The sequence below is a fragment of the Oncorhynchus keta genome, chromosome 6, assembly GCF_023373465.1.
Source record: "Oncorhynchus keta strain PuntledgeMale-10-30-2019 chromosome 6, Oket_V2, whole genome shotgun sequence".
Taxonomy (NCBI): domain Eukaryota; kingdom Metazoa; phylum Chordata; class Actinopteri; order Salmoniformes; family Salmonidae; genus Oncorhynchus; species Oncorhynchus keta.
The window spans coordinates 40802057-40829065 of record NC_068426.1 but is presented as its reverse complement, the minus strand read 5'-3'; the positions used below and the strand labels follow the sequence as shown (position 1 = coordinate 40829065).

Here is a 27009-nt window from a genome sequence, read left to right as displayed (position 1 = left end):
AGAGGACTGAGGGTCTTCCAAATATTGAAAGTGTGTAAATAGTTACCCATGTTATTTTGTAAATGTCTATTTTTTTTTCTTCATATTTTTTAATCAATAATTATTATTTTTTTCCATTTGTTTTTCAAAAAATTATTTTGGGGGGGTGTGTTAGAATACCATTTTGGTATTTTGTATATAGTTATTTGTTTCCAAATGTATACCTTCACCAATTTGGCCACTTGGGTACATTTGGGCGACTTGTGTGGGACACCTGGGTGACATCATGATAAATGTCATGTAGCACACTCATTTTGGACGTTATCATTCTGAAACTTTGCACAAGTACTGTTGCCCTCTTATATTTTTCACTGAAATTATCCCCATCATCCTATCTGAATGTTTGTTTTATCTTGTTCATTTTAAAGATGATGATACAAAAATAAAAATAAAAAACGTATGTTTTTGTTCTTTTTTTATCTAAACCAGATCTATTGTGTGTTATTCTCCTACATTCAATACAGAGTGTTTTCTTTCAAATGGTACCAAGAAAATGCATATCCTTGGTTCTGTGCCTGAGCTACAGGCTGGTAGATTTGGGTATGTCTTCAAGGCGGAAATTGCACAAAGTAGTGGGGGAGCTGCAAGAGGTTTTAAGAGCGGGCGAGGTGGCGATGACGGGACTGGCTTCCTCTCCCACATCAAAACATAGCCTTGTTTTTTTTAAATTCTAACACAGTCAGTCATCTTAAATCAGGAGGGGAAATGCAAAACTGATCTTGGATCATTAACTCTGGGACTACTACATCGCTGTCTGTATTTCAATGTAAAGCATCTCTTTAATAATACTTCCTGTATAATATAAACTGACCTGGGATCATTAACTCTGGGACTACTGCATCTCTTTAATAATACTTCCTGTATAATATAAACTGACCTAGGATCATTAACTCTGGGACTACTACATCTCTATCTGTATTTCAATGTAAAAGCATCTCTTTAATAATACTTCCTGTATAATATAAACTGACCTGGGATCATTAACTCTGGGACTACTACATCTCTTTAATAATACTTCCTGTATAATATAAACTGACCTGGGATCATTAACTCTGGGACTACTACATCTCTTTAATAATACTTCCTGTATAATATAAACTGACCTGGGATCATTAACTCTGGGACTACTACATGTCTTTAATAATACTTCCTGTATAATATAAACTGACCTTGGATCATTAACTCTGGGACTACTACATCTCTTTAATAATACTTCCTGTATAATATAAACTGACCTTGGATCATTAACTCTGGGACTACTACATCTCTTTAATAATACTTCCTGTATAATATAAACTGACCTGGGATCATTAACTCTGGGACTACTGCATATCTTTAATAATACTTCCTGTATAATATAAACTGACCTGGGATCATTAACTCTGGGACTACTACATCTCTATAATAATACTTCTCACCTATGATCATGCTGTGCCCTCTGTGTCAGCCAGTTCAGATGCGGGAGGGGTTCATCAATACAGCTGATATAACCTAGAGGATTTAGGGAAAAGGGGAGAGGGAGGAAGTGGAGAAGAGAGACTGTTATTGTCTGTGTGTGTGTGGTCTCACCTGGTGTCCACACTAAGTGGCTACAGAGTACGTTATGCTGAAAAACAGACACAAACAATAGAAGATAATGTCAATAGAAGATACTGTATTTGACGCAGACACCTATCGGAGTGTACCTGAAACATTTAAATATAGAGAGCTATGTGTCTCACCACTTGGTTATTGCAAGGCTAACCCCCAGGGTTATTACAAGGCCAAACCCCAGGGTTATTACAAGGCTAACCCCTAGGGTTATTGCAAGGCTAACCCCTAGGGTTATTGCAAGGCTAACCCCAGGGTTATTACAAGGCTAACCCCTAGGGTTATTACAAGGCTAACCCCTAGGGTTATTGCAAGGCTAACCCCCAGGGTTATTACAAGGCTAACCCCTAGGGTTATTACAAGGCTAACCCCTAGGGTTATTGCAAGGCTAACCCCTAGGGTTATTACTGCTAACCCCTAGGGTTATTGCAAGGCTAACCCCCAGGGTTATTACAAGGCTAACCCCTAGGGTTATTGCTAACCCCCAGGGTTATTACAAGGCTAACCCCTAGGGTTATTACAAGGCTAACCCCCAGGGTTATTACAAGGCTAACCCCAGGGTTATTACAAGGCTAACCCCAGGGTTATTACAAGGCCAAACCCCCAGGGTTATTACAAGGCCAAACCCCCAGGGTTATTACAAGGCCAAACCCCAGGGTTATTACAAGGCTAACCCCTAGGGTTATTACAAGGCTAACCCCCAGGGTTATTACAAGGCTAACCCCCAGGGTTATTACAAGGCTAACCCCCAGGGTTATTACAAGGCCAAACCCCAGGGTTATTACAAGGCCAAACCCCCAGGGTTATTACAAGGCCAAACCCCCAGGGTTATTACAAGGCCAAACCCCAGGGTTATTACAAGGCCAAACCCCAGGGTTATTACAAGGCCAAACCCCAGGGTTATTACAAGGCCAAACCCCAGGGTTATTACAAGGCCAAACCCCCAGGGTTATTACAAGGCCAAACCCCCAGGGAAATCATGACTTGGCAGCAACAGATATGTCTGTGTTTATGTGGTGTAAATCTGAAAATTAGCAGCTGACATCTTAAGGGTTTTTAAATTAATGCATGTGAGACAGGTTTGAAGTGGAATTTTCCTGTATTTACCAAATCATGAGAGCAAACCACCACACAGAGTTATCATAAAGTCCATCTTTACTTATATGAGCTCCATCACAACCCTGTGACTCTCAGATCAATTCAGTGTCTATAAATGAATTTTCTGAGAGTCCTTACAAAACAGTTCTTAGTATCATTTATAGCCAAGACACACCCATCTCAACTCACATGACGAATAACAGATCTTAGGAACATTACAAAGGAAGACTTTACTTGAGAGAGGAGTATCCCATAGCCAGACAGCATTAGCTATAAATTATCGTTCAGTTTGCTCTCCTAAAACAAGGTTCTACTTCTCGTTCTTGGTACAACATAGTACCAAGACATTACCTCATCCACTAGCATATATCAAATACACCCCTCCTGGACAGGATCACAGAGACACAGTGACTGGCACACAGACATTGTGGAGCCAAGAGATAATTGGTTCCCCCTCAATCACCCCTTCACATGGTTTAAAAGATATGTTTACATATGAAGACAAGCTTGACTTCTCCCCTTTCTGTGGCCCAAGTAACTGAACCCAGTACAGAGAAAGGATAACTGCAAATGCCCCCCACTATAGTCCAACAAGATACATTCTAAATGAGAAGTAACTCACAAGCATATAATGAAGATAAAACATCTTATCTATGTTACCCAACTATTCTGATTCATCCCCAACAGGTTCCATGTACAACAAGACAGGCAGAGAAGGAGAAAAAGAACACAGAACATTTCAATTACCTCTGGTTATTTTTTGCCACAGTAAAGCTTCCAAGAACTATTCCTCGGACAGTGAACATCTGGAAATATCTAAATTTTCGAGTCCTTGATCAGCTCTTTCTGAAAGTTAAGAAAACAACTGATTTTTTTATAGAAAACAATAACAAACTTATTTTTATAGATATGAAAACAATAACTAACTTATTTTTATAGATATGAAAACAATAACTAACTTATTTTTATAGATATGAAAACAATAACTAACTTATTTTTATAGATATGAAAACAATAACTAACTTATTTTATAGATATGAAAACAATAACTAACTTATTTTATAGATATGAAAACAATAACTGAGATATGACCGTTCAATCTAAAGCATCATTTTCAGGAGACGTCAATAATACCTGAGATGACATCATCAATACAGCCCAGTGCTGCTTACCTGAGATGACATCATCAATACAGCCCAGTGCTGCTTATCTGAGATGACATCATCAATACAGCCCAGTGCTGCTTATCTGAGATGACATCATCAATACAGCCCAGTGCTGCTTATCTGAGATGACATCATCAATACAGCCCAGTGCTGCTTATCTGAGATGACATCATCAATACAGCCCAGTGCTGCTTATCTGAGATGACATCATCAATACAGCCCAGTGCTGCTTATCTGAGATGACATCATCAATACAGCCCAGTGCTGCTTATCTGAGATGACATTATCAATACAGCCCAGTGCTACTTATCTGAGATGCCATCATTAATACAGCCCAGTGCTGCTTACCTGAGATGACATCATCAATACAGCCCAGTGCTGCTTATCTGAGATGACATCATCAATACAGCCCAGTGCTACTTATCTGAGATGACATCATCAATACAGCCCAGTGCTGCTTATCTGAGATGACATCATCAATACAGCCCAGTGCTGCTTATCTGAGATGACATCATCAATACAGCCCAGTGCTGCTTATCTGAGATGACATCAATACAGCCCAGTGCTGCTTATCTGAGATGACATCATCAATACAGCCCAGTGCTGCTTATCTGAGATGACATCATCAATACAGCCCAGTGCTGCTTATCTGAGATGACATCATCAATACAACCCAGTGCTGCTTATCTGAGATGACATCATCAATACAGCCCAGTGCTGCTTACCTGAGATGACATCATCAATACAGCCCAGTGCTGCTTACCTGAGATGACATCATCAATACAGCCCAGTGCTTCTTATCTGAGATGACATCATCAATACAGCCCAGTGCTGCTTATCTGAGATGACATCATCAATACAGCCCAGTGCTGCTTATCTGAGATGACATCATCAATACAGCCCAGTGCTGCTTATCTGAGATGCCATCAATACAGCCCAGTGCTGCTTATCTGAGATGACATCATCAATACAGCCCAGTGCTACTTATCTGAGATGCCATCATTAATACAGCCCAGTGCTGCTTACCTGAGATGATATCATCAATACAGCCCAGTGCTGCTTACCTGAGATGACATCATCAATACAGCCCAGTGCTGCTTATCTGAGATGACATCATCAATATACAGCCCAGTGCTGCTTACCTGAGATGACATCATCAATATACAGTCCAGTGCTGCTTACCTGAGATGACATTCAATACAGCCCAGTGCTGCTTACCTGAGATGACATCATCAATACAGCCCAGTGCTGCTTATCTGAGATGACATCATCAATACAGTCCAGTGCTGCTTACCTGAGATGACATCATCAATACAGCCCAGTGCTGCTTATCTGAGATGACATCAACAGCCCAGTGCTGCTTATCTGAGATGACATCATCAATATACAACCCAGTGCTGCTTACCTGAGATGACATCATCAATACAGCCCAGTGCTGCTTATCTGAGATGACATCATCAATACAGTCCAGTGCTGCTTACCTGAGATGACATCATCAATACAGCCCAGTGCTGCTTACCTGAGATGACATCATCAATACAGCCCAGTGCTGCTTATCTGAGATGACATCATCAATATACAGCCCAGTGCTGCTTACCTGAGATGACATCATCAATATACAGCCCAGTGCTGCTTATCTGAGATGACATCATCAATATACAGCCCAGTGCTGCTTACCTGAGATGACATCACAATATACAGCCCAGTGCTGCTTACCTGAGATGACATCATCAATATACAGCCCAGTGCTGCTTACCTGAGATGACATCATCAATATACAGCCCAGTGCTGCTTACCTGAGATGACATCATCAATACAGCCCAGTGCTGCTTACCTGAGATGACATCCTCAATACAGCCCAGTGCTGCTTACCTGAGATGACATCATCAATATACAGCCCAGTGCTGCTTACCTGAGATGACATCATCAATACAGCCCAGTGCTGCTTACCTGAGATGACATCATCAATACAGCCCAGTGCTGCTTACCTGAGATGACATCATCAATACAGCCCAGTGCTGCTTACCTGAGATGACATCATCAATACAGCCCAGTGCTGCTTATCTGAGATGACATCATCAATACAGCCCAGTGCTGCTTATCTGAGATGACATCATCAATAAAGCCCAGTGCTGCTTATCTGAGATGACATCATCAATACAGCCCAGTGCTGCTTATCTGAGATGACATCATCAATATACAGCCCAGTGCTGCTTACCTGAGATGCCATCATCAATACAGCCCAGTGCTGCTTATCTGAGATGACATCATCAATACAGCCCAGTGCTGCTTATCTGAGATGACATCATCAATACAGCCCAGTGCTGCTTATCTGAGATGCCATCATCAATACAGCCCAGTGCTGCTTATCTGAGATGACATCATCAATACAGCCCAGTGCTGCTTATCTGAGATGCCATCATCAATACAGCCCAGTGCTGCTTACCTGAGATTACAAATATTTGCCAAAATAGACAGACATGCCTATATATTTCCCCCATAGGAAACAATAGTTCAAATATTATTTCTGTTGTTTACATTTTGTTGTTTACATTTCAACTATAAAACAACGTGAGCAGGTCTCATTGCCAACAATAGCGAACCAGGCGTTGTGACGTTGAACAATAAGCTGGGAATAGAACGTTCAGAAGGCGAGTTGGTGCCATTGTGCTCAAAAGAACGAGAACAAGCTGGCAGGGTGAAAATGCACTAAAATAAGGCCTGTTTATTCACGATTACTTCAAAACGACAGCAAGCGGCTGGGAAATATGGTTATGCGTATTATGAAACTGGGCTCTATGGCGGATGCAATGAATGAGCTTTTTATCAGAAAAGAACATTGTTTAAAATGTCATGTGTCTAGCCTACTATCTACATGGATTTCAGAGAATTCTGATCTGAGTGTACCACAGCAGCAGAATAATGACTTTACGACACCTGTTGAATATGGCCTGTGTCAGTAAACGTCGGAAATTAAGCATCATTAAATTGTTTCCAGCAGAACATTTACAGTCACCAATGCTCTGGTTAACACAAAAACTGCCTTTCCAGATCTGCTAGGGTGAGTAAAATGGTCAGAGTGGTCTCATTAGTGTCTGGAAGTAGCTAGCAAACATTAGCCTGGGTGCTTGACTGCCGTTGTAAGGCCATCAAATCAACCCTACTCCTCGACCCGAACGTCCAGTGTGCGCTCCGAGAGTGAAACGGTCTGAATTTACAAACTGACAATTTTTCTCTGAATGGAAACACCATAATATTAATCAAGCCACATTTCTTAAAATCAATCCCATATACTATGTTATTACAAAAAAAAAGGTTTTAAATTCTGTGAAATGCTTTTCAAAGATGGTCAAACTAGCATTAACTTGAGGTAACAGAAGAAATGGCTGAGAATTAAATGACGTGCCACAGAATGCTGCAGCAGCATGCAGGGTGTCCCGCAGTATGACACAACTTTTAAAGGAAGAACCACTGTTCGTGTATTCACATGGCCCACTCTTCCAACTCATTAGCTGCCAAACGAATAACTGCTTTTCAAGTACAACACACAGAGCAGCATTTCATATGTCTATCACTGTCTATCAAATATCAATCAGAGTGATGTGTGAGTCATCGGGTAGAGAAATTATTATGATACACAAGACATGAATAACTTCAGACTGAGTAACGTATCTGATGCTCATTGCAGTTCAAGTTGAGGAAGTAACTTTCTCTCTCGCTCTCTCTGGTTGAACTTAGTGTGAGAATTTAGTTCTCATGAGAACTTGACAGCATCGGGCGTGGTTCACACTCACGTAAAGAGATGGGAGAGAAATAGCAAAAGACCGACAGAGAGTTAATTGATATCAACTCTCGTATCTGATGGGCCATGACCTGGAGCCCCCCTGCCCACACACACACACAAACACACTAAAATCACCTTGAGAGTTTTTTTTATTGTATTCTAAAGTGCACCACACATAAAATGAAAATGTTTATCAATTATAATCACAACAACGTGCTAGATAATTGGTCATTACCACATTGTGAATAAGTTGGCCGTGTGGAGAATATATTTGCATTCTCATGAATGCTACTTGATGGTAACGAGGCCGGTAGTCATTGATTCATCTGGAGCTTTGATCAATGTCTGTCTAGAACAGTCAGGAATGATAGGACGAGTTTCGTTGTTCATACAGTATGTCACCATTAAAGGGCTGGATCAGTTTGTTGGTGTTCCTTCCTGTCTTAACAATTTATAATAGAAGGTGCTTCCACCATGTATTAACTATGGGGTGTGAAGGCATAAGCAATAGTCATTTTTTTATTTTTTTTTATTGAACTCATTGGGAACATTTTCTCACATTTTTTAACTAGATGTAGTTCAAAACTCCTAACACTGGTAGATGGGAGAGAATACTGTTCTAGAGCTTGTACTAAAAGTACTCCACATTCTATAGGCAACTGTTCATCAAATCACATTATCTATCGGGATACTTCGGTATCCAATGGATTTGATTGAAATCATGAGGAGGCATGATGAGTCTGTGGTTAACCAAGATCACATGCTTTGAGATATTGGTTGCATCATGTACATTTTTTTTTCACTTTGAAAATGTGGTAGGTTGTGAACATTGGTAGAAAATACTTAACTTTAAAGGGTCATTAATTAATTATGTAATTACACTGTAAGAAGTATTGTAATTAATTGTAATAATTCATAGTTACACACACAATTACAGAGATGTAACAACGAATGCTACCATGTTTGTTACAAATGCAGTTTTTTCTTTCTTGTTGGTACCAGAAAGAGAGAAACGCCGCTCAGGCGTAGAAGCTTACGTTTTGTTTCTTTTCGCTTGGTAATGAGTAGGTAAGTGTATGGTAATTGCTCATAGGTAACTATTTATGTAGGTAAAGTGATTTGTACAGTACCACTCAAAAGTTTGGCCACACCAACTCATTCCACGGTTTTTCTTTATTTTTTACTGTTTTCTACATTGTAGAATGAAGACATCAAAACTATGAAATAACACATAAGGGATCATGTAGTAACCATAAAAGTGTTAAACAAATCCAAATATATTCTATAGTTGAGATTCTTCAAAGTAACCACCCTTTGCCTTGATGACAGCTTTGCACACAATAAATGTGACTCGTTTCAGGAAACTAGGCATATGTCGCACGTCACTACTTCACAGGAGAGGAATTGGAACGTAAACATAATTTTGGGGGAGCAGAAATGCCTTCTGGGACATGTGAACTTCCATGTGCCTTCATAACAAACTTTTATTCCATCCGTAAATAACAAATACAATTCAATTCAGTTCAATTACGAGCTGCTAATTGTTTTAGCCAAGGAAAAAGCCAGGAACCTTCCCAACATCCATGATTGGCTGAGATAATGGATGGGCTGGGCAAGCCGGGAGAAGAGTTTGGATTGGTCTGCCATGTGGTTTGTTAGTGTTTATACCGTGAGCTGGTCACTATGTGTTGATAGTCCTTTCCGCCATGTTGTTTTTTAATATATAGCATTAGCCATCGAGAACTACAAAACGTCTTGCTACTTTTCTCAACAACATTTATGCCCTGAATTTAGCAGGCGCTATCCACAGATCAGTTGGAAAAAGTGATTTGCTACTTATTGCACATGCCACGGTCAGTGTGAACCAGAGTGACTTGACATAATGCTGGCCAAACAATATGTAGCTACAAACAAAATGGATTTAAATGGTTCCTGTCTGCTGTGAAGTGTTCATCCATGTATAAAAGGTAAGTCTAGCTACATTTTTAGATATTATTGTAACGGTATTACTGTGGTGAAGTAGAGGACCAAAACTCAGCGTGGTTATATTGATTCATGTTTAATAAAAAAAGATAAACATGAACACTACAAAACAATAAACGCTGAAAACCAAAAACAGAAAAAAAAAAACCTATCTGGTGCAAAACACAGAGACAGGAACAGGAGGACGTGTAGACTGCTGCAGACTGCTGAGCTGCCCCTCAGTGCTGAGCTGCCCCTCAGTCCCGAGCTTCCCCTCAGTCCCGAACTACCCCTGAGTCCCGAGCTACCCCTCAGTCCCGAGCTGCCTCAGTCACGAGCTGCCCCTCAGTCCAGTGGGGTTCTGGGTGAGGACTACTAGGCCATGGTCGGCGGCGAGGGTGGACTATCCCAGGACGCGAAGGGGAAGAACTATGACATTAACTGAGTGGGGTCCATGTCCCGAGCCGGAGCCGCCACCATGGACAGACGCCCACCCAGACCCTCCCTATGGTTTTGAGGGGTGTCCAGGAGTCCGCACCTTAGGGAGGGGGGGGGGGGGTTCTGTCACGCCTTGGTCTTAGTATTTTGTGTTTTCTTTATATATTTGGTCAGGCCAGGGTGTGACATGGGTTATTGTGGTGTGTTTTTTGTCTTGGGGTTTTGTGGGGTGACTAATTAGTCTATGGCTGCCTGAGGCAGTTCTCAATCAGAGTCAGGTGATTTATCGTTGTCTCTGATTGGGAACCATATTTAGGCAGCCATATTTTGTGAGTGTTTTCAAGAGTGATTGTTCCTGTCTCTGTGTTAGTGTTCACCAGATAGGCTCTAATAGGTTTCGCGTTTCGTTTGTTGTTTTTTGTATATTATAGTTATTTCATGTATCGTCGATTCTTCATTAAAGAACATGAGTAACCACCACGCTGCATTTTGGTCCGCTTCTCCTTCAACTGACGAACGCCGTTACACAAACATGTTAAAAAACTGTTTTCGCTTTGTTATTATAGTGTTTGTAGATTGATGATAATTTTCATCAATTTTAGAATAAGGCTGTAAAGTAACAAAATGTTGAAAAAGTCAGGGGGTCTGAATATTTTCCGAATGCATTGTATACACTAAACACGTTCCTAATATTTAGTTGCACTCCTTTTGCCCTCAGACAAGCCTCAATTCATTGGGTCATGGACATACAAGGTGTCCAAAGCGTTCCACGGGAATACTGGTCCACGTTGACTCCAATGCTTCCCACAGTTGAAAGCGTTCCACGGGGATACTGGTCCACGTTGACTCCAATGCTTCCCACAGTTGTGTCAAGTTGGCTGGATGTCCTTTGAGTGGTGGACCATTCTTGATACACACTAGAAACTGTTGAGCATGAAAAACCTAGCAGAGTTGCAGTTCGTGAGACACACTCAAACCAGTGTGTCTGGCACCTACTATCATACCCTGTTCAAAGGCACATAAATATTTTGCCTTGCACATTTACCCTCGGAAGGGCACACATGCACAATCCGTGTCTCAATTGTCTCAAGGCTTAAAAATTATTTTTTTGTACTTGTCTCCTCTCCATCTACACTGTGACATCAATAAGGTATTATAAGGGATTAATAAGGGATTAATAAGGGATTAATAAGGTATTATAAGGGATTAATAAGGGATTATAACTTTCACCTGGATTCACCTGGTCATTCTATGTCATGGAAAGAGCAGGTGTCCTTAATGTTTGTACACCGTGTAGATGCTTCTGCATAATGACACTGCGATTCAAACGTTGTTTTCCAACACCCTCAGGATCCTTCCAGCTTGTGTTGAAACATTGGTTGAATCATGAGTGGATCTGCATGATTCATGTTTTGTTGTAGTGGCTGTGCTGTGGGTGTCAAAACCTCGGTCACTGGACCGGCACTGGTCCCTGGAGTGTTGTTAAGCTGTCCTTCAGATGGTTAGCTGACACTGATACCAATTTAGCCAGTTCTCAAGGGTTTGTTTTAATATAAGTGGTCCTTCAAGGAGTAGAACCATAACTTGTGGTTCCCTTGTACACAAACAGATGATAAACACCCTTGAAATCAAGCTAATGTTAGTTGTGTTCGTGTCGTATCAGTGTAAACGTCTTGACCAAATCCCCTGGTCTGCCACAATGTAATTAAACAGCATGTCTACCACAGCTTCAAATGGCCCTGGAGACAGTCAATGTAATTAAACAGCATGTCTACCACAGCTTCAAATGGCCCTGGAGACAGTCAATGTTTAAACAGCATGTCTACCACAGCTTCAAATGGCCCTGGAGACAGTCAATGTTTAAACAGCATGTCTACCACAGCTTCAAATGGCCCTGGAGACAGTCAATGTTTAAACAGCATGTCTACCACAGCTTCAAATGGCCCTGGAGACAGTCAATGTTTAAACAGCATGTCTACCACAGCTTCAAATGGCCCTGGAGACAGTCAATGTAATTAAACAGCATGTCTACCACAGCTTCAAATGGCCCTGGAGACAGTCAATGTTTAAACAGCATGTCTACCACAGCTTCAAATGGCCCTGGAGACAGTCAATGTTTAAACAGCATGTCTACCACAGCTTCAAATGGCCCTGGAGACAGTCAATGTTTAAACAGCAAAGAGCTTTTAACAAAGAGCTTTTATTACCTACCTCTACAGCACACTTTCTATATCTACTGCATGAGGAAAGCCTAAGTCAACTATCAAATAAAATTGCATTTGTCACATGTGTCGAAAACAACAGGTGCTATAGGCCTTACTGTGAAAAGCTTACTTACAAGCCCTTAACCAACAATGCAGTTTTAAGAAAAATAAGAGTTAAGAAAAAATATTTACTAAATAATAAAAGAGCAACAATAAAAGAACAATAACGAAGCTATATACAATGTACAATTGAACTATGTGGGTAATGATAAGGAGTACTGGACTCTATGCAATTAAGGACATTTTCATTACTGAATGGTTGGGGAGCAATTCAGAATTCACGTCTTCTCCCTCCTCTCTCTTTCCCTCTCTGTAGTTCCTCCATCAAAAGAACTCTGTAGGTTCCAATGAGTAGATATTGTAGTATAGGGCTTAAGAATCATTTTGTCGAGCAAAACTTTTTGTGGAAGGTACTATGCAGCGCACAGACCCCCCCTCAAGAACTCAAACTCATCGGGATACAGCAAGCTTCCTTGTGGTCCTAATCTGTGAAGACAGTTTTATAGCCTATTGCCTGTCTTTATTCAAGAATTTGAAACAATTTTGTCTGTTTGCTGCTTTTCATTAAATGATGCATAGCTGTTATTTATGTGGCATAAAATAAATGTGTTCACATGGGCTGAATATTATATATATATGCTATAGCATACCAAATTTCGATCAGTTATGACCACCAATACTCCACACACAGAGACGCGTACAAAGCTCTCCCTCCATTTGGTAAATCTGAACCGAATTCTATCCTCCTGATTCCTGCTTACATGAAAAGACTAAAGCAGGAAGTACCATTGACTCACACAATACGGGAGTGGTCAGATGACGCAGATGCTAAGCTACAGGATTGTTTTGCTAGCACAGACTGGAATATGTTCCGGGATCCGAGGAATACACCACATCAGTCAATAAGTGCATCGATGAAGTCATCCCCATAGTGATCATACGTACATACCCCAACCAGAAGCCATGGATTACGAGCAACATCCACACTGAGCTAAATTGTAGAGCTGATGCTTTCAGGGAGCAGGACTCTGACTCTATATCCCGTTATGCCCTCTGACGACCCATCAAACATGCAAAGCGCCAATACAGGACTAAGATTGAATCCTACTACACCGGCTCCGACGTTCGCCGGATATGACACAAGCCTATCAAATGAGTTAAATTACTTATGTGTGCTTCGAGGCAAGCAACATTGAAGCATGCATGAGAGCACCAGCTGTTCCGGACTAATGTGTGATCACGCTCTCCGTAGCCGATGTAAGACCTTTGAACAGGTCAACAGTCAAAAGGTCTTAGGGCAAGACGGATTACGAGGATGTGTACTCTGAGCATGTGCAGACCAACTGGCAAGTGTCTTCACTGACATTTTCAACCTGACTGAGTCTGTACTACCACATGTTTCAAGCAGACCACCATAGTCCCTGTGCCGAAGAACACCAAGGTAACCTTTCTACATGACTACCGACCCGTAGCACTCACATCTGCAGCCATAAAGTGCTCATAAAGGCTGGTCATGGCTCACATCAACACCATTATCCCAGAAAACCTAGACTCAAATCAAAAGTATTTATATAGCCCTTCTTACATCAGCTGATATCTCCAAGTGCTGAACAGAAACCCAGCCTAAAACCCCAAACCGCAAGCAATGCAGGTGTAGAAGCACGGTGGCTAGGAAAAAACTCCCATGAAAGACCAAAACATAGGAAGACACCTAAAGGGGAACCAGGCTATGTGGGGTGGCCAGTCATCTTCTGGCTGTGCCGGGTGGAGATTTTAACAGAACATGGCCAAGATGTTCAAATGTTCATAAATGACCAGCATGGTAACATAATAATAATCACAGTAGTTGTCGAGGGTGCAGCAAGTCAGCCCCTCAGGAGTAAATGTCAGTTGGCTTTTCATAGCCGATCATTAGGAGTATCTCTACCGCTCCTGCTGTCTCTAGAGCGTTGAAAACAGCAGGTCTGGGACAGGTAGCACGTCCGGTGAACAGGTCAGGGTTCCATAGCCGCAGGCAGAACAGTTGAAACTGGAGCAGCAGCATGACCAGGTGGACTGGGGACAGCAAGGAGTCATTATGCCAGGTAGTCCTGAGGCATGGTCCTAGGACTCAGGTCCTCCAAGAGAAAGAAAGAAAGAAAGAGAGAAAAAGGGAATTAGAGAGAGCATACATAAATTCACACAGGGCCCACTCCAATTTGCATACCTCCCTAAGAGATCCACAGATAACACAATCTCTATTGCACTCCACACTGCCCTTTCTCACCTGGACAAAAGGAACACCTATGTGATATGATAATGCTATTCACTGACTGCAGCTCAGCATTCAACACCATAGTGCCCTCAAAGCTCATCACTAAGCTAAGTACCCTGGGACTAAACACCTCCCTCTGCAACTGGTTCGTGGACTTCCTGACGGGCCGCCCCCAAGTGGTAAGAGTAGGTAACAACACATCTGCCATGCTGATCCTCAACACGGGGCCCCTCAGGGGTGCGTGCTCAGTCCCCTGCTGTACTCCCTGTTCACCAATGACTGCATGGCCAAGCATGACTCCAACACCATCATTAAGTTGCCGACGACACAACAGTGGTAGGCCTGATCACTGATAACGATGAGACAGCCTATAGGGAGGTCAGAGAACTGTCAGTGTGGTGCCAGGACAAAGGAGCTGATCGTGGAAAAGGAGGGAAAAGGAGGGCTGAGCACGCCTCCAGTCTCATCAACAGGGCTGTAGTGGAGCAGGTTGACAGCTTCAAGTTCCTTGGTGTCCACATTACCAACGAACTGTCATGGTCCAAATGCACCAAGACCGTCGTGAAGAGGGCATGACAATGCCTATTCCCCCTCAGGAGACTGAAAATATTTGGCATGGTTGCATCACCGCCTGGTATGGCAACTGCCTACGAACGCAAGGCGCGACAGAGGGTAATGGCTTCCTGCCATCCAGGACCTCTATACCTGGCGTACGGGCCAGGCTTCCTGCCATCCAGGACCTCTATACCTGGCGTACGGGCCAGGCTTCCTGCCATCCAGGACCTCTATACCTGGCGTACGGGCCAGGCTTCCTGCCATCCAGGACCTCTATACCTGGCGTACGGGCCAGGCTTCCTGCCATCCAGGACCTCTATACCTGGCGACATCAGAGGAAGTCCCTAAAAATTGCCAAAGACTCCAGCCACCCTAGTCATAGACTGTTCTCTCTGCTACCGCACAGGACGCGGTACCAGAGCACCAAGTCTAGGTCCAAAAGGCTTTTTAACAGCTTGTACCCCCAAGTAATAAGACTCCTGAACAGCTAATCAAATGGCTACCCAGACTATTTGCATTGACCCCCCCCCCCATTTTGCAACTGCTGCTACTCTGTCTATTTTCTATGCATAGTCACTTTACCTCTACCTACATGTACTGTATATATTAACTTACCTCGTCTGACATGTGCCCCCGCACATTCACTCCTGCATATAGCCTTGTTACTGTTATTTTATTTTAGCTCTTTAATTATTTGTTATTTTTCAAATGCCTTCTTTTTTCTCATTTTTATTTATTTATTGTTTACTTCAGTTTATTCAGTAAATACTTTCTTAACAGGTATTATTTTCTTAACTGCATTTTTGGTTTAGGGCTTGTAATTTTTTTTTATATATCTATAATATTGGAATGTTGTAAAGTGCTGCTGGCAGGGACAGTCAGGTGAAGCCATTGAATTCAATTAATTACAAGGAAATAAAGCTTTTCAACCGGTTTTTAAAATACTACAGGCCTACGTTTTTTTTTTTTGCCTGTATAGTATATTTTAGAAAAACCTCCTGTGCTATGTATTGTATCACAACAGCTGTTCACTTCATGCCATTCTAAAAAAGTATTTTCTGAGTCAGCTGATGATTGTTGAAACTGGGTTCAAGTTCAATGTCCAATTTCACAGATACTTATTATATTGATAGGCAAACAACACTGCTCTTAAGACAAGGAACAACACGTGTTTTATGTCACACCATTTTGGGCGAGTAAAATGTTATTAGAATGTTTTGAAATCTCACATTCCCATGACGCCCAAAAGATGGTTCTAGTTTTAGGAGGTTAAAGAAGACTATTTTAGTATTTTATTACCTTAAGATTCTCACCAAGACAGACAGACAGTCCAGACAGACAAACAGTACATTAGGCTATATATTGCGCAAGAAGAGTATCGTCTATTTTAAGAGATTTAAGAGAATTAAGGCAAATGTATGCTGCTAATGAACAATAACTACATTTAATTGATAACCTTTGAAACGATCATCTTTGAACTGCAGGATCTGAATAGGTGGGTTGAATGGATAGCTTTGATAGTCCAGGAATCGAATACCAAGTCGTTCTGATGCTAATAATCCAAATGTTCTGCTTAAAAAGATCTTGCACTGCTACCCTTATCACTCATTATTCTTAGAGGAGGTCAGGAACAAGCTGTAATGGAACCTGAATTTATCCTCTCCACAAGTGGAAATATATCCTGGTGCATGAAGGCTACACCTACAGATGGGAACCTGAAATGAGTCCTTCTGGAAGTTCACCGAATATGATGTTTTCGAATGTCGAGGTCGCTAACCCTCCCTCACTGATCTCCAAGTTATCTGGAGCACACAACCACATCCTGGTCAATGCTCAGATCCGAAAGGGGAGGATGAACATCCTGGACAATGCTCAGATTCGGATCCGAAAGGGGATGATGAATGGCCTGAAGGAGAGAAGCCTAGAGACCCAGGAAGAAACCGACCAAGTTGTGTACAATGGTACACATGGCTTGCCTGCGTCTATTTGCTTAGAAAATACATGATTTAAATCATAAAGGCTGTTTTTAGCCTTTAGACTTTATATAACCATATGAACAAATAAAATAATCAGCCCATATGAACAAATGTATATAGGCTATAATATTCTGCCCATATTAACGAATGTATTTACAATATTTACTGATTTAATAAAAAGCAGTAAACATGTATTGTTTCACATTGTTTAATAACAGACTCGTGGACACAATCACGCAATAGTAAACATAAATAACATTGTTTCACGTTATTTAATAATAACAGACGAATAAACACAATCGTGGAGCTTTCCTCGCGCTTCACAGCTTCCCCGGGAAACTCGACGTATTGTAGCCTCGGGCGGACAAACTAGTACTGGAGGAAGAAGTTCGCTTCTGCTGCAGTGTTCGTGATCAAATAAAACGCGTTGCGGCGGTGCTTCGTAATATAGGACTGCTCAGGTACTTCGTTCAACCGTCAAGGGAGTGGTGTAGAATCAACAGCCAGAGTATAGCGCTCTAGTGACCGACGGGGGACTCGACTTCAAACTGTTTTCCCGGGACTCGAATCTATTCAGGGTTACCAATTGAGTCACGGTAACTCGCTCTTGAACCGAGAGACCAACGGTATCTCATTTATATCGTATGGAGTTCAGGCGAGGAGCAACCCACTAACCATGCTGCACTCATAAGCTTTTGGCGCCGTCTTTGTTTGCAGAGGAAAGTCTGCAGCTCACTTTCCTTTTTCCAGCGGAGGCGAGATTCGTATTTTATTTTATTTTTTTGGCAGCCTTTCTTCTGCCTCTCTCTCCTTCCTTTCCCCCGACCGGCTCGCTCCCGTCGCCAACCAACTGACTGGAAGAAAGAAGCATCTTTGTTTTTACGGAGTATACACTTGCCTGCTCGATCAGCACCATGAATTCGGATATAAATGTGTACCTCGGCCGGGATAAAACGGGCATCATGCGGAAGAGAGCCCTGCTTCTCCGGAAAGGGTGTAGTTTTGAGATTAGTTCGAGGTAGGTGATGCATGGGGTAATGGGGCTCCCTTTTGGGTATACTCTCGCCACTAACCGCAATCCGAAACAGGGATTTAATTGCCCTCCTGTAACATTTGAAACAGCACATGGTAGATTTATGTTGTCATACACAAGCACGGGTAACGTGTCACTTGATATCTACCGAGCCTATCTCTCCGTGGACTGCAGTTGTTGCGTTAATTGGCAGCTGACCCGGTCACCAGTGAACATATTTGCTCCCCTAAAACTCGAGGGATTAACTATGATATCAACACAGTATATTAGGCTACAGTCAATTCAGTGTTTCATGGTGCTTCAGTAAACTGCAGACCATAGGCCCATGTGTGCGCTTTTTTTTGTGAATTATGTGTGGCATCACGGATGTTCCTTGTGTTTAGCGGGGCATGCTGTGTTATACCCGGTCATTGAGAGGAACACATTGATTTTGTGCTATTATTTTCAATCTTATTGAAAATTTGTCTCCACAGCCGTGCGTCCACGGTCGGACCGTTACGCATGTGTGCCTGCCGATTCTGATGGACAAAATCACTCAATACCTGGTGCATGTTTATCAATATTGCAGCAAATTAGGTTTAAAATATTACATATTAGCCTACAGCCGTGTGACTCTCTACTTGGGAGTGTTTTTCCGCTCATCAAACGTTGAGAGAATGTTCTCTTCGCTGCCAGTTTGTACCAGACTGATGGCTACATAATGTTACCGACAGTATGCCATGCTCAGTAGTCCTATGGTACATTGTGCCTATATTGGGCATAAATGCACACAGCTGGTATTCGCCCCAAGTTATGGAGAGGATTTCTGGTCATATTTATAGCCAACACTCATGTTCACTTGTTATCAAGCTCACTTCCCGACGTCGTCGCTTGATGGCACCCATAACTCCCTCACTCACTGTCAGCCATGGCATTGATTATAAATCTGTCATGTACATTTGATTACAGGGCCATTTGATCCGTCCCCCACACAGTAGACTACCACAGTAGACTACCACAGTAGACTACCACAGTAGACTACTACCTAGCCGAAGATAATCAGGTTTTGGAGGTGTACTGTATGTTACTCATACGCGATTAGCCGACAGACTTGATATGGTATTTTGCCGTGGCGATTGAAGCATGTAAATCTTGGTGGGGCAAACTCAAAAACCTTTTTTAGATGCTTGCCAGCAAAGCCACTACACAACACAACACTAAACAATACATACATTGGACTACATTAATTGGACATTAATTGGTGACAAACAGTGCCCACAACAGCAGTACCAACACTTTTCCACTATTACACCTGGCTATCAGCGGAGCCTGGTCTGGCAGCGAAACAGTTCATTCATCCTCATTTACTGCCTTTTCGAGTAAAAAAAAACACAGCTGATATGGCTGACTTGCTTAAACTAATGTGGTTTCCACTGACAATTGAGATGTACAAACTATGGCATAAGGGGAGGACGAGCGGATGAGAGGCAATCCGTAATTTCGATTAAAACATTAGTGAGCGAGCTAGGACAGACGTAGTCAATATAACTATTTCAGTCAGAACCGTAGGATAAATAAAGTTGCCATATAAGCAGACAATGAAAGCTCTTACAATATTCAATGATTACATTTCTCTAAAACAGGCTATAGGCTACATGTGCACCACCAAGTCAGAACCGTAGGATAAATAAAGTTGCCATATAAGCAGACAATGAAAGCTCTTACAATATTCAATGATTACATTTCTCTAAAACAGGCTATAGGCTACATGTGCACCAGCAAGTCAGAACAGTAGGCTACGTTATGAGGGGGAAAGGGACTAAATTATTAGGGCGAGGCACATGGGTTACTAACAGCTTACTACACAACATTCACTTGGTATTACTTTCTTAGCTACAGTATACATATCTCCCTGGCCTATTACATAATTTATGCAGCAGAACACAATACTTTTTTTTGACTCACCTTGTTGTGCTGTGTTTACTTGAACAGGAAGGTGGCGTGACGGTTCTTATTTTGGTCAAATTTTGTCATCAAACTTTGTCATTAAGTCTGTCATTCTCTGGATTTATGAAGCTTTCAAGGCAACTGGGAACTCGGAAAAAAACAGGATCGGAGGTCTAGAAAGAGGCCAGAGTACCCAACTTGGAATTCTGAGATGGATGACAATGTATTTTCTAGGTCAGAGCTCATTTTTTTCAGTTCCTAGTTGTCTTGAACTCTGAGATTTCCCAGTTCAGAGTTCCCAGTCTTTTGAAAGCGGCAGAAGTCATACTGGATTGACAGCGTGGACAATATTAAATGTTTATCCTTTTAAGCTTGAACGGAGACCCTTAATAAACTCAGGCTTGGACCATACATCCACTCCACTGAATAGCAGGATAGTGATTTATTTGCAATGCTTGCCACTGCATTCCTTCCAAACTACTCATTGTTGAATTTGCCATTTCCAACTTGTAATGTTTATGTCCAATGGCCGATGAGCACCGATAAGTTTTATCTATAATTTATCTTCATAATTTCTCTTTATATGACAAGGTTTGAAAAGGATTTGCCAGGAGATTGTCGACTTTGATTCATGATGATGACTGCTAGCTAGCTTGCTTGCTAAAAATCAGTCCAATCAAAGCTACTGTAGATATAATGTGATTTGACATCATTTTATCTGTGGCCAATGACCTTGAGCCTTCTTGGATGGGCACTTCTAATGTAACTCTATGGCAGCACCCAAGGGGCCTGAATTTTTGAGCTCTCCCCATAGATGTTGTGGTGATGTGGTGTCCCCAATCACAGCACCACTAGAGAACATTACCAACCCCTACTTTCTGCTGGCTGCCCTACCTCCACAGAAAGCTCTGAGCTAGGCTGAAACACCTGCATTTTGGAGCTGCCTTACTCAAGAAAGCAAAAAAGAGACTACTTAAAGATGATTTTTTTTTACATTGTTTGCAATCTGATATGTGACACGTATTAATACCAAAATAACATGCAAAAAAGGCAAACAAATATGTAAAAAATCTTTGCCACTGGCCTTTTGTAGGGCCTAATATTTATGCTGTCATTGGCATCATGTCTTGAAGAGAGAGACAACAACACATATGTTAAAAAATCTATGTTGAGTAGCCTCATCTGTGATGTATTGTCATGGATAGGCTAAGGCTATATCTTAATGTTCTAGTTGTATATCTTTATGTTTCCCACTGCACTGTTTCCTGACTAATTCGTTCAGATTTTCTCATGCCACAGTCCTAGATATATATATATATATTTATATTTTTATACATCAAAACTCTTTTTGTGTATTCTTGTTTTTGGCTGTGTGAGTCATGTTTTTCACCACATAAGGGCCCCAGGTTCTCTCTTGATTGATTGTCTTTAATTCACTCAAGTCTGTGGCCTTTTCACAGGCCTCTCCATTACGTGGCACCAAGTTGCGAGCACACACTATATGAACGAGTTCAACGTGTACACACACACACACTATATGAACGAGTTCAACGAGTGTACACACACACACTATATGAACGAGTTCAACGTGTACACACACACACACACTATATGAACGAGTTCAACGTGTACACACACACACTATATGAACGAGTTCAACGTGTACACACACTATATGAACGAGTTCAACGTGTACACACACTATATGAACGAGTTCAACGAGTGTACACACACACACACACTATATGAACGAGTTCAACGAGTACACACACTCACACACACACACACACACACACTATATGAACGAGTTCAACGAGTGTACACACACACACACACACACTATATGAACGAGTTCAACGTGTACACACACACACACTATATGAACGAGTTCAACGAGTGTACACACACACACACACACTATATGAACGAGTTCAACGAGTGTACACACACACACACACACACTATATGAACGAGTTCAACGTGTACACACACACACACACACACACACTATATGAACGAGTTCAACGTGTACACACACACACACTATATGAACGAGTTCAACGTGTACACACACACACACTATATGAACGAGTTCAACGAGTGTACACACACACACACACACACACACACACACACACACACACACACTATATGAACGAGTTCAACGAGTGTACACACACACTATATGAACGAGTTCAAAGAGTGTACACACACACACACACACACTATCTCCCTCTCTCTCTTTCTCTATGAGTACAAATAATAAGTAAACCTATATGAAGAATGCCAACTCCAAGTGTAATCTAAAGTAAGTGCTTTGCAGAGAGCTGTGCCCATTTCTATATTTTGAAATAGAGACCATCCAAGGAATTTGTAGAGTTGTTTGGAAACAATAGGTTCATTAGAAACATTGGAAACTGCTCTTTTCGATGGGGTATAGCAATCAAAATGTCTGGCGTGCATGGATGGACCTCTGTAGGATGATATGGACGAAGTGCTATTTGGTAAGCTCTGTTCCCTTCTCTGTCATCAGTCTCTTTATTCTTAATTTGACAATTGATAATGTCACGCATCAGACTATTGTCAATTTTATCTTGTCTTTAGGCCACATCTATTATTACTATATGTGTGAAATTAGTTTTAAACATACACTGAGTATACCAAACATTAGGAACACCTTCCTAATTTTGAATTGCACCCCCTTTTGCCCTGAGAACAGCCTCAATTCGTTGGGGCATGGACTCTACAAGGTGTCAAAAGCGCTCCACAGGGATGCTGGCCCATGTTCACTCCAATGTTTCCCGTAGTTGTGTCAAGTTGGCTGGATGTCCTTTGGGTGGCGGACCATTCTTGATACACACAGGAAACCTTTGAGAGTGAAAAACCTAGCAGCGTTGCAGTTCTTGATACTAACCAGTTCGTCTTGCACTTATTACCATACCCCGTTCAAAGGCACTTACATTTTTTGTCTTGCCCATTCACCCTTTGAAGGGCACACACACTGTACACAATCCATGCCTCAATTGTCTCAAGGCTTAAAAATCATTCTTTAACCTGTCTCCTCCCCTTCATCTACAGTGATTGAATCGGATTTACGGGATCGGTGTCCCTTACATTCAGTAACCTTGCTCTGATTTGTCATCCTGAGAGTTCCAGAGATGAAATGTAGCATATTTTTGTTTGATAAAATAATTGTTGATATTAAAATGTGGGAATTGGGTTCTAAAATGTGATCCCCTGTTGTTTCTGGCCCAACACCCATCCCGGTTAGTGTCTTTTCTGTAGGGATGCTCATTTTTCATCATGTATGACCTTCCTGGGAGTGTGTAAACTTACATTTTTTATTACCATACCATTTTTGTATGTCCTCTATGTATTTGGAAATGTTTCAACTGACCAATTCGGCACATTTGGACATACTTGATACAACATTTTCTGATGTATTGCAATGCTTCTCTGGATCAAACTTTGCACATATAGTGCTGCCACCTAGTGGACAAAATATAAATTCCGCCTAAACTGCAATATTATAGTATGGCCTTTCTCTTGCATTTCAAAGATGGGAGAAAAAAAATAAGAAAGAAAACATGTTTTTTTGTTTGTATCATCTTTTACCAGATCTAATGTGATATATTCTCCTACATTAATTTCACATTTCCACAAACTTCAAAGTGCTTCCTTTGAAATGGTATCAAGAATATGCATATCCTTGCTTCAGGTCCTGATCTACAGGCAGTTAGATTTGGGTATGTCATTTTAGGTGATTTTTTTTTAAAAAGGGTGCGATCCTTAAGAGATTTTAACAAGTGACATCAATAAGGGATCATAGCTTTCACCTGGATTCACCGGGTCTATCTATGTCATGGAAATATCAGGTGTTCTTAATGATTTGTGCACTCGGGGTAGCTGAGGTAGTTTGGACGGGCCAGCTGCGCTGGCAGAAAATACACTGTCGACTTATTTTAGTATTTACATAGGCACTTCTGGACCAGTCAATATTGGTCTGAATATTCTTAATGATTACAATTTACATTTGGTGTCCATTTTTAAACATAATAAATGCATTCATTTTGCATGACTATCATGGCCATTCTAGTAGTGACAGACACACACATACACAATCAGACAGACACATTCACTTGAAGTATTAGAAACATTTCAAATAAGTTTGCTTAGAAAGTAATTCTGGAGAAGGCTTTGGGGATGTCTCGAAATGGGATTTTAATGAATTATTGTAACACCAAAAACAAGCTGTTAGCACAGGCTCTTAACACAGCGAGGGAAGCTGGATATGATTTTCCTCAACCAGACATACATTAACCAGACATTCAATCAATAACTGGCTTTCTTGATGTTTATAGTATTCTCTCTGGTGTGCAATCTGGTTTCCTCTCAGGTTATGAATGTGTCACTGCAACCTTAAAGATCCTCAATGATGTCACCATTGCCCTTGATTCTAATCAATATTGTGCTGCTATTTTTATTGAAATGGCCAATGCTTTAGATACGGTAGACCATTCCATTCTTGTGGGCCGGCTAAGGAGTATTGGTGTCTCTGAGGGGTCTTTTCTGACCTGGTTTGCGAACTACCTCTCTCAAAGAGTGCAGTGTATAAAGTCAGAAAATCTGTCTCAGCCACTGCCTGTCACCAAGGGAGTACCCCAAGGCTCAATCCTAGGCCCCACGCTCTTCTCAATTTACATCAACAACATAGCTCAGGCAGTAGTAAGCTCTCTCATCCATTTACATACAGATGATACAGTCTTATACTCAGTTGGCCCCTCTCAGATGTTGTGTTAAATGCTCTACAACAAAGCTTTCTTAGTGTCGAACAAGCTTTCTCTACCCTTAACCTTGTTCTCAATACCTCCAAAACAAAGGTCATCTGGTTTGGTAAGAAGATTGCCCCTCTTCCCTCAGGTGTTATTACTACCTCTGAGGGTTTAGAGCTTGAGGTAGTCACCTCATACAAGTACTTGGGAGTATGGCTAGACGGTGTACTGTCCTTTTCTCAGCACATATCAAAGCTGCAGGCTAAAGTTAAATCTAGACTTGGTTTCCTCTATCATTATTGCTCCTCTTTCACCCCAGCTGCCAAACTAACCATGATTTAGATGACCATCCTACCCATGCTAGATTATGGAGACATAATTTATAGATCGGCAGGTAATGGTGCTCTCGAGCAGCTAGATGTTCTTTACCATTTGGCCATCTGATTTTCCACCAATGCTCCTGATAGGACACACTATATACTCCTCTGTAAAGTCGTAATCTCTGTATACTGGTTGCAAGACCCACTGGTTGATGCTTATTTATAAAACCCTCTTAGGCCTCACTCCCCAATATCTGAGATATCTAATGCAGCCCTCATCCTCCACATACAACAACTGTCCTGCCAGTCACATTCTGTTAAATGTCCCCAAAGCACACACATCCCTGGGTCGCTCCTCCTTTCAGTTACGATGCAGCTAGCGACTGGAATGAGCTGCAACAAACACTCAAACTGGACAGTTTTATCCCAATCTCTTCATTCAAAGACTGGACCCTCTTACTGACAGTTGTGGCTGCTTTGTGTGATGTGTTGTTGTCTCTACCATCTTTGCACTTTTTGCTATCTGTGCCCAATATTGTTTGTATCATGTTTTCTGCTGCTACCATGCTGTTATTTTGTTGTGTTGCTACCATGCTGTGTTGTCATGTGTTGCTGCCTTGCTCTGCTGTTGTCTTAGGTTTCTCTTCATGTAGTGTTGTCTCTCTCTTGTTGTGATGTGTGTTTTGTCCTGTATTTATATATATTTTTTATTTTTTAGGCCTTTTGCGTTTTGGTAGGCCGTCATTGTAAATAAGAATTTGTTATTAACTGACGTGCCTCGTTAAATAAAGGTTAAATAAAATAAATAAAGATAGTGTGTGTGTGTGTGCGCAGGCTGAGTATGTGTGTGTGTATGTTTGTGACCTGTGTGGCCCCTGTGTGGCCCCTGCGCTGTGTGCTGTGACACTAATAGAGGGACCGATAGACTGGACTGCTCCCCCCGCAGAATGACCAGAAGCCCCTGACATCACATTTCTGACCCATCATCACAGCCCTGGGAGAGGGAGAGCAGTCTAACACACACACACACACACACACACACACACACACACACACACACACACACACACACACACACACACACACACACACACACACACACACACACACACACACACACACACACACACACACACACACACACACACACACCTTGACAGTCTTTTGTTGTATTCTTAAGTGAACCATCCGTAACATGAAATATAAACTAAATGATTATTAGAACGTACAACCTAATTGCTTATTACCACATTGTGAATATGTTGCATGACAACATCAACACCTTGGTGTCATCATATCCTGTTCATTAAAAAACATGAGCTGGCGCACGCCCAGAAAAAATGGTTTGTGTAGAGGTGCTGACTAACAGCGAATAAACTATAAACTATCAAAATAAAGAAAGTCGCACACTCTATGTATAAACTCCCAGCAATTTAATGGGTATTTACCAACGTTTCTGGCATCACTCCCTTCCTCAAGATGGATGATATGAATACATAATCAGACCATCAGAACCCTGAGAGAGGAGAGATAAGCTACAGATTGATGGCCTGGGTGACAGTCTGTTCATGCATTAGCCACCTGCACTAACGTCAACCAATAAAAGCATTTATAAACTGTATGCTTCCAGCGCTGAATGCTGATACTGTATCACGGGTATGACAAAACATGTATTTTTACTGCACTAATTACATTGGTAACCAGTTTATTATAGCAATAAGGCCCATCTAGGGTTTGTGGTATATTGGCTATATTCCACACACCCCCGTGCCTTATTGCTTAAATACACTGCTCAAAAAAATAAAGGGAACACTAAAATAACACATCCTAGA

At 41.5% G+C, this 27009-nt stretch overlaps 1 protein-coding gene across 4 annotated transcripts in view; it reads left to right on the top strand.

Annotated features, from left to right (window-relative positions):
* Positions 1-17512: 17512 nt before the first annotated feature.
* LOC118385595 (GTPase-activating Rap/Ran-GAP domain-like protein 3) overlaps positions 17513-27009 on the top strand; it is a 180329-nt gene continuing 170832 nt past the window's right edge. For all 4 annotated transcript variants that reach the window (XM_052521533.1, XM_052521529.1, XM_052521531.1 and 1 more), the window contains exon 1: positions 17513-18144. In XM_052521533.1, the coding sequence (XP_052377493.1) occupies positions 18041-18144 (104 nt within the window). In that variant the 5' untranslated portion in view covers positions 17513-18040. The remainder of the gene's footprint in view (positions 18145-27009) is intronic.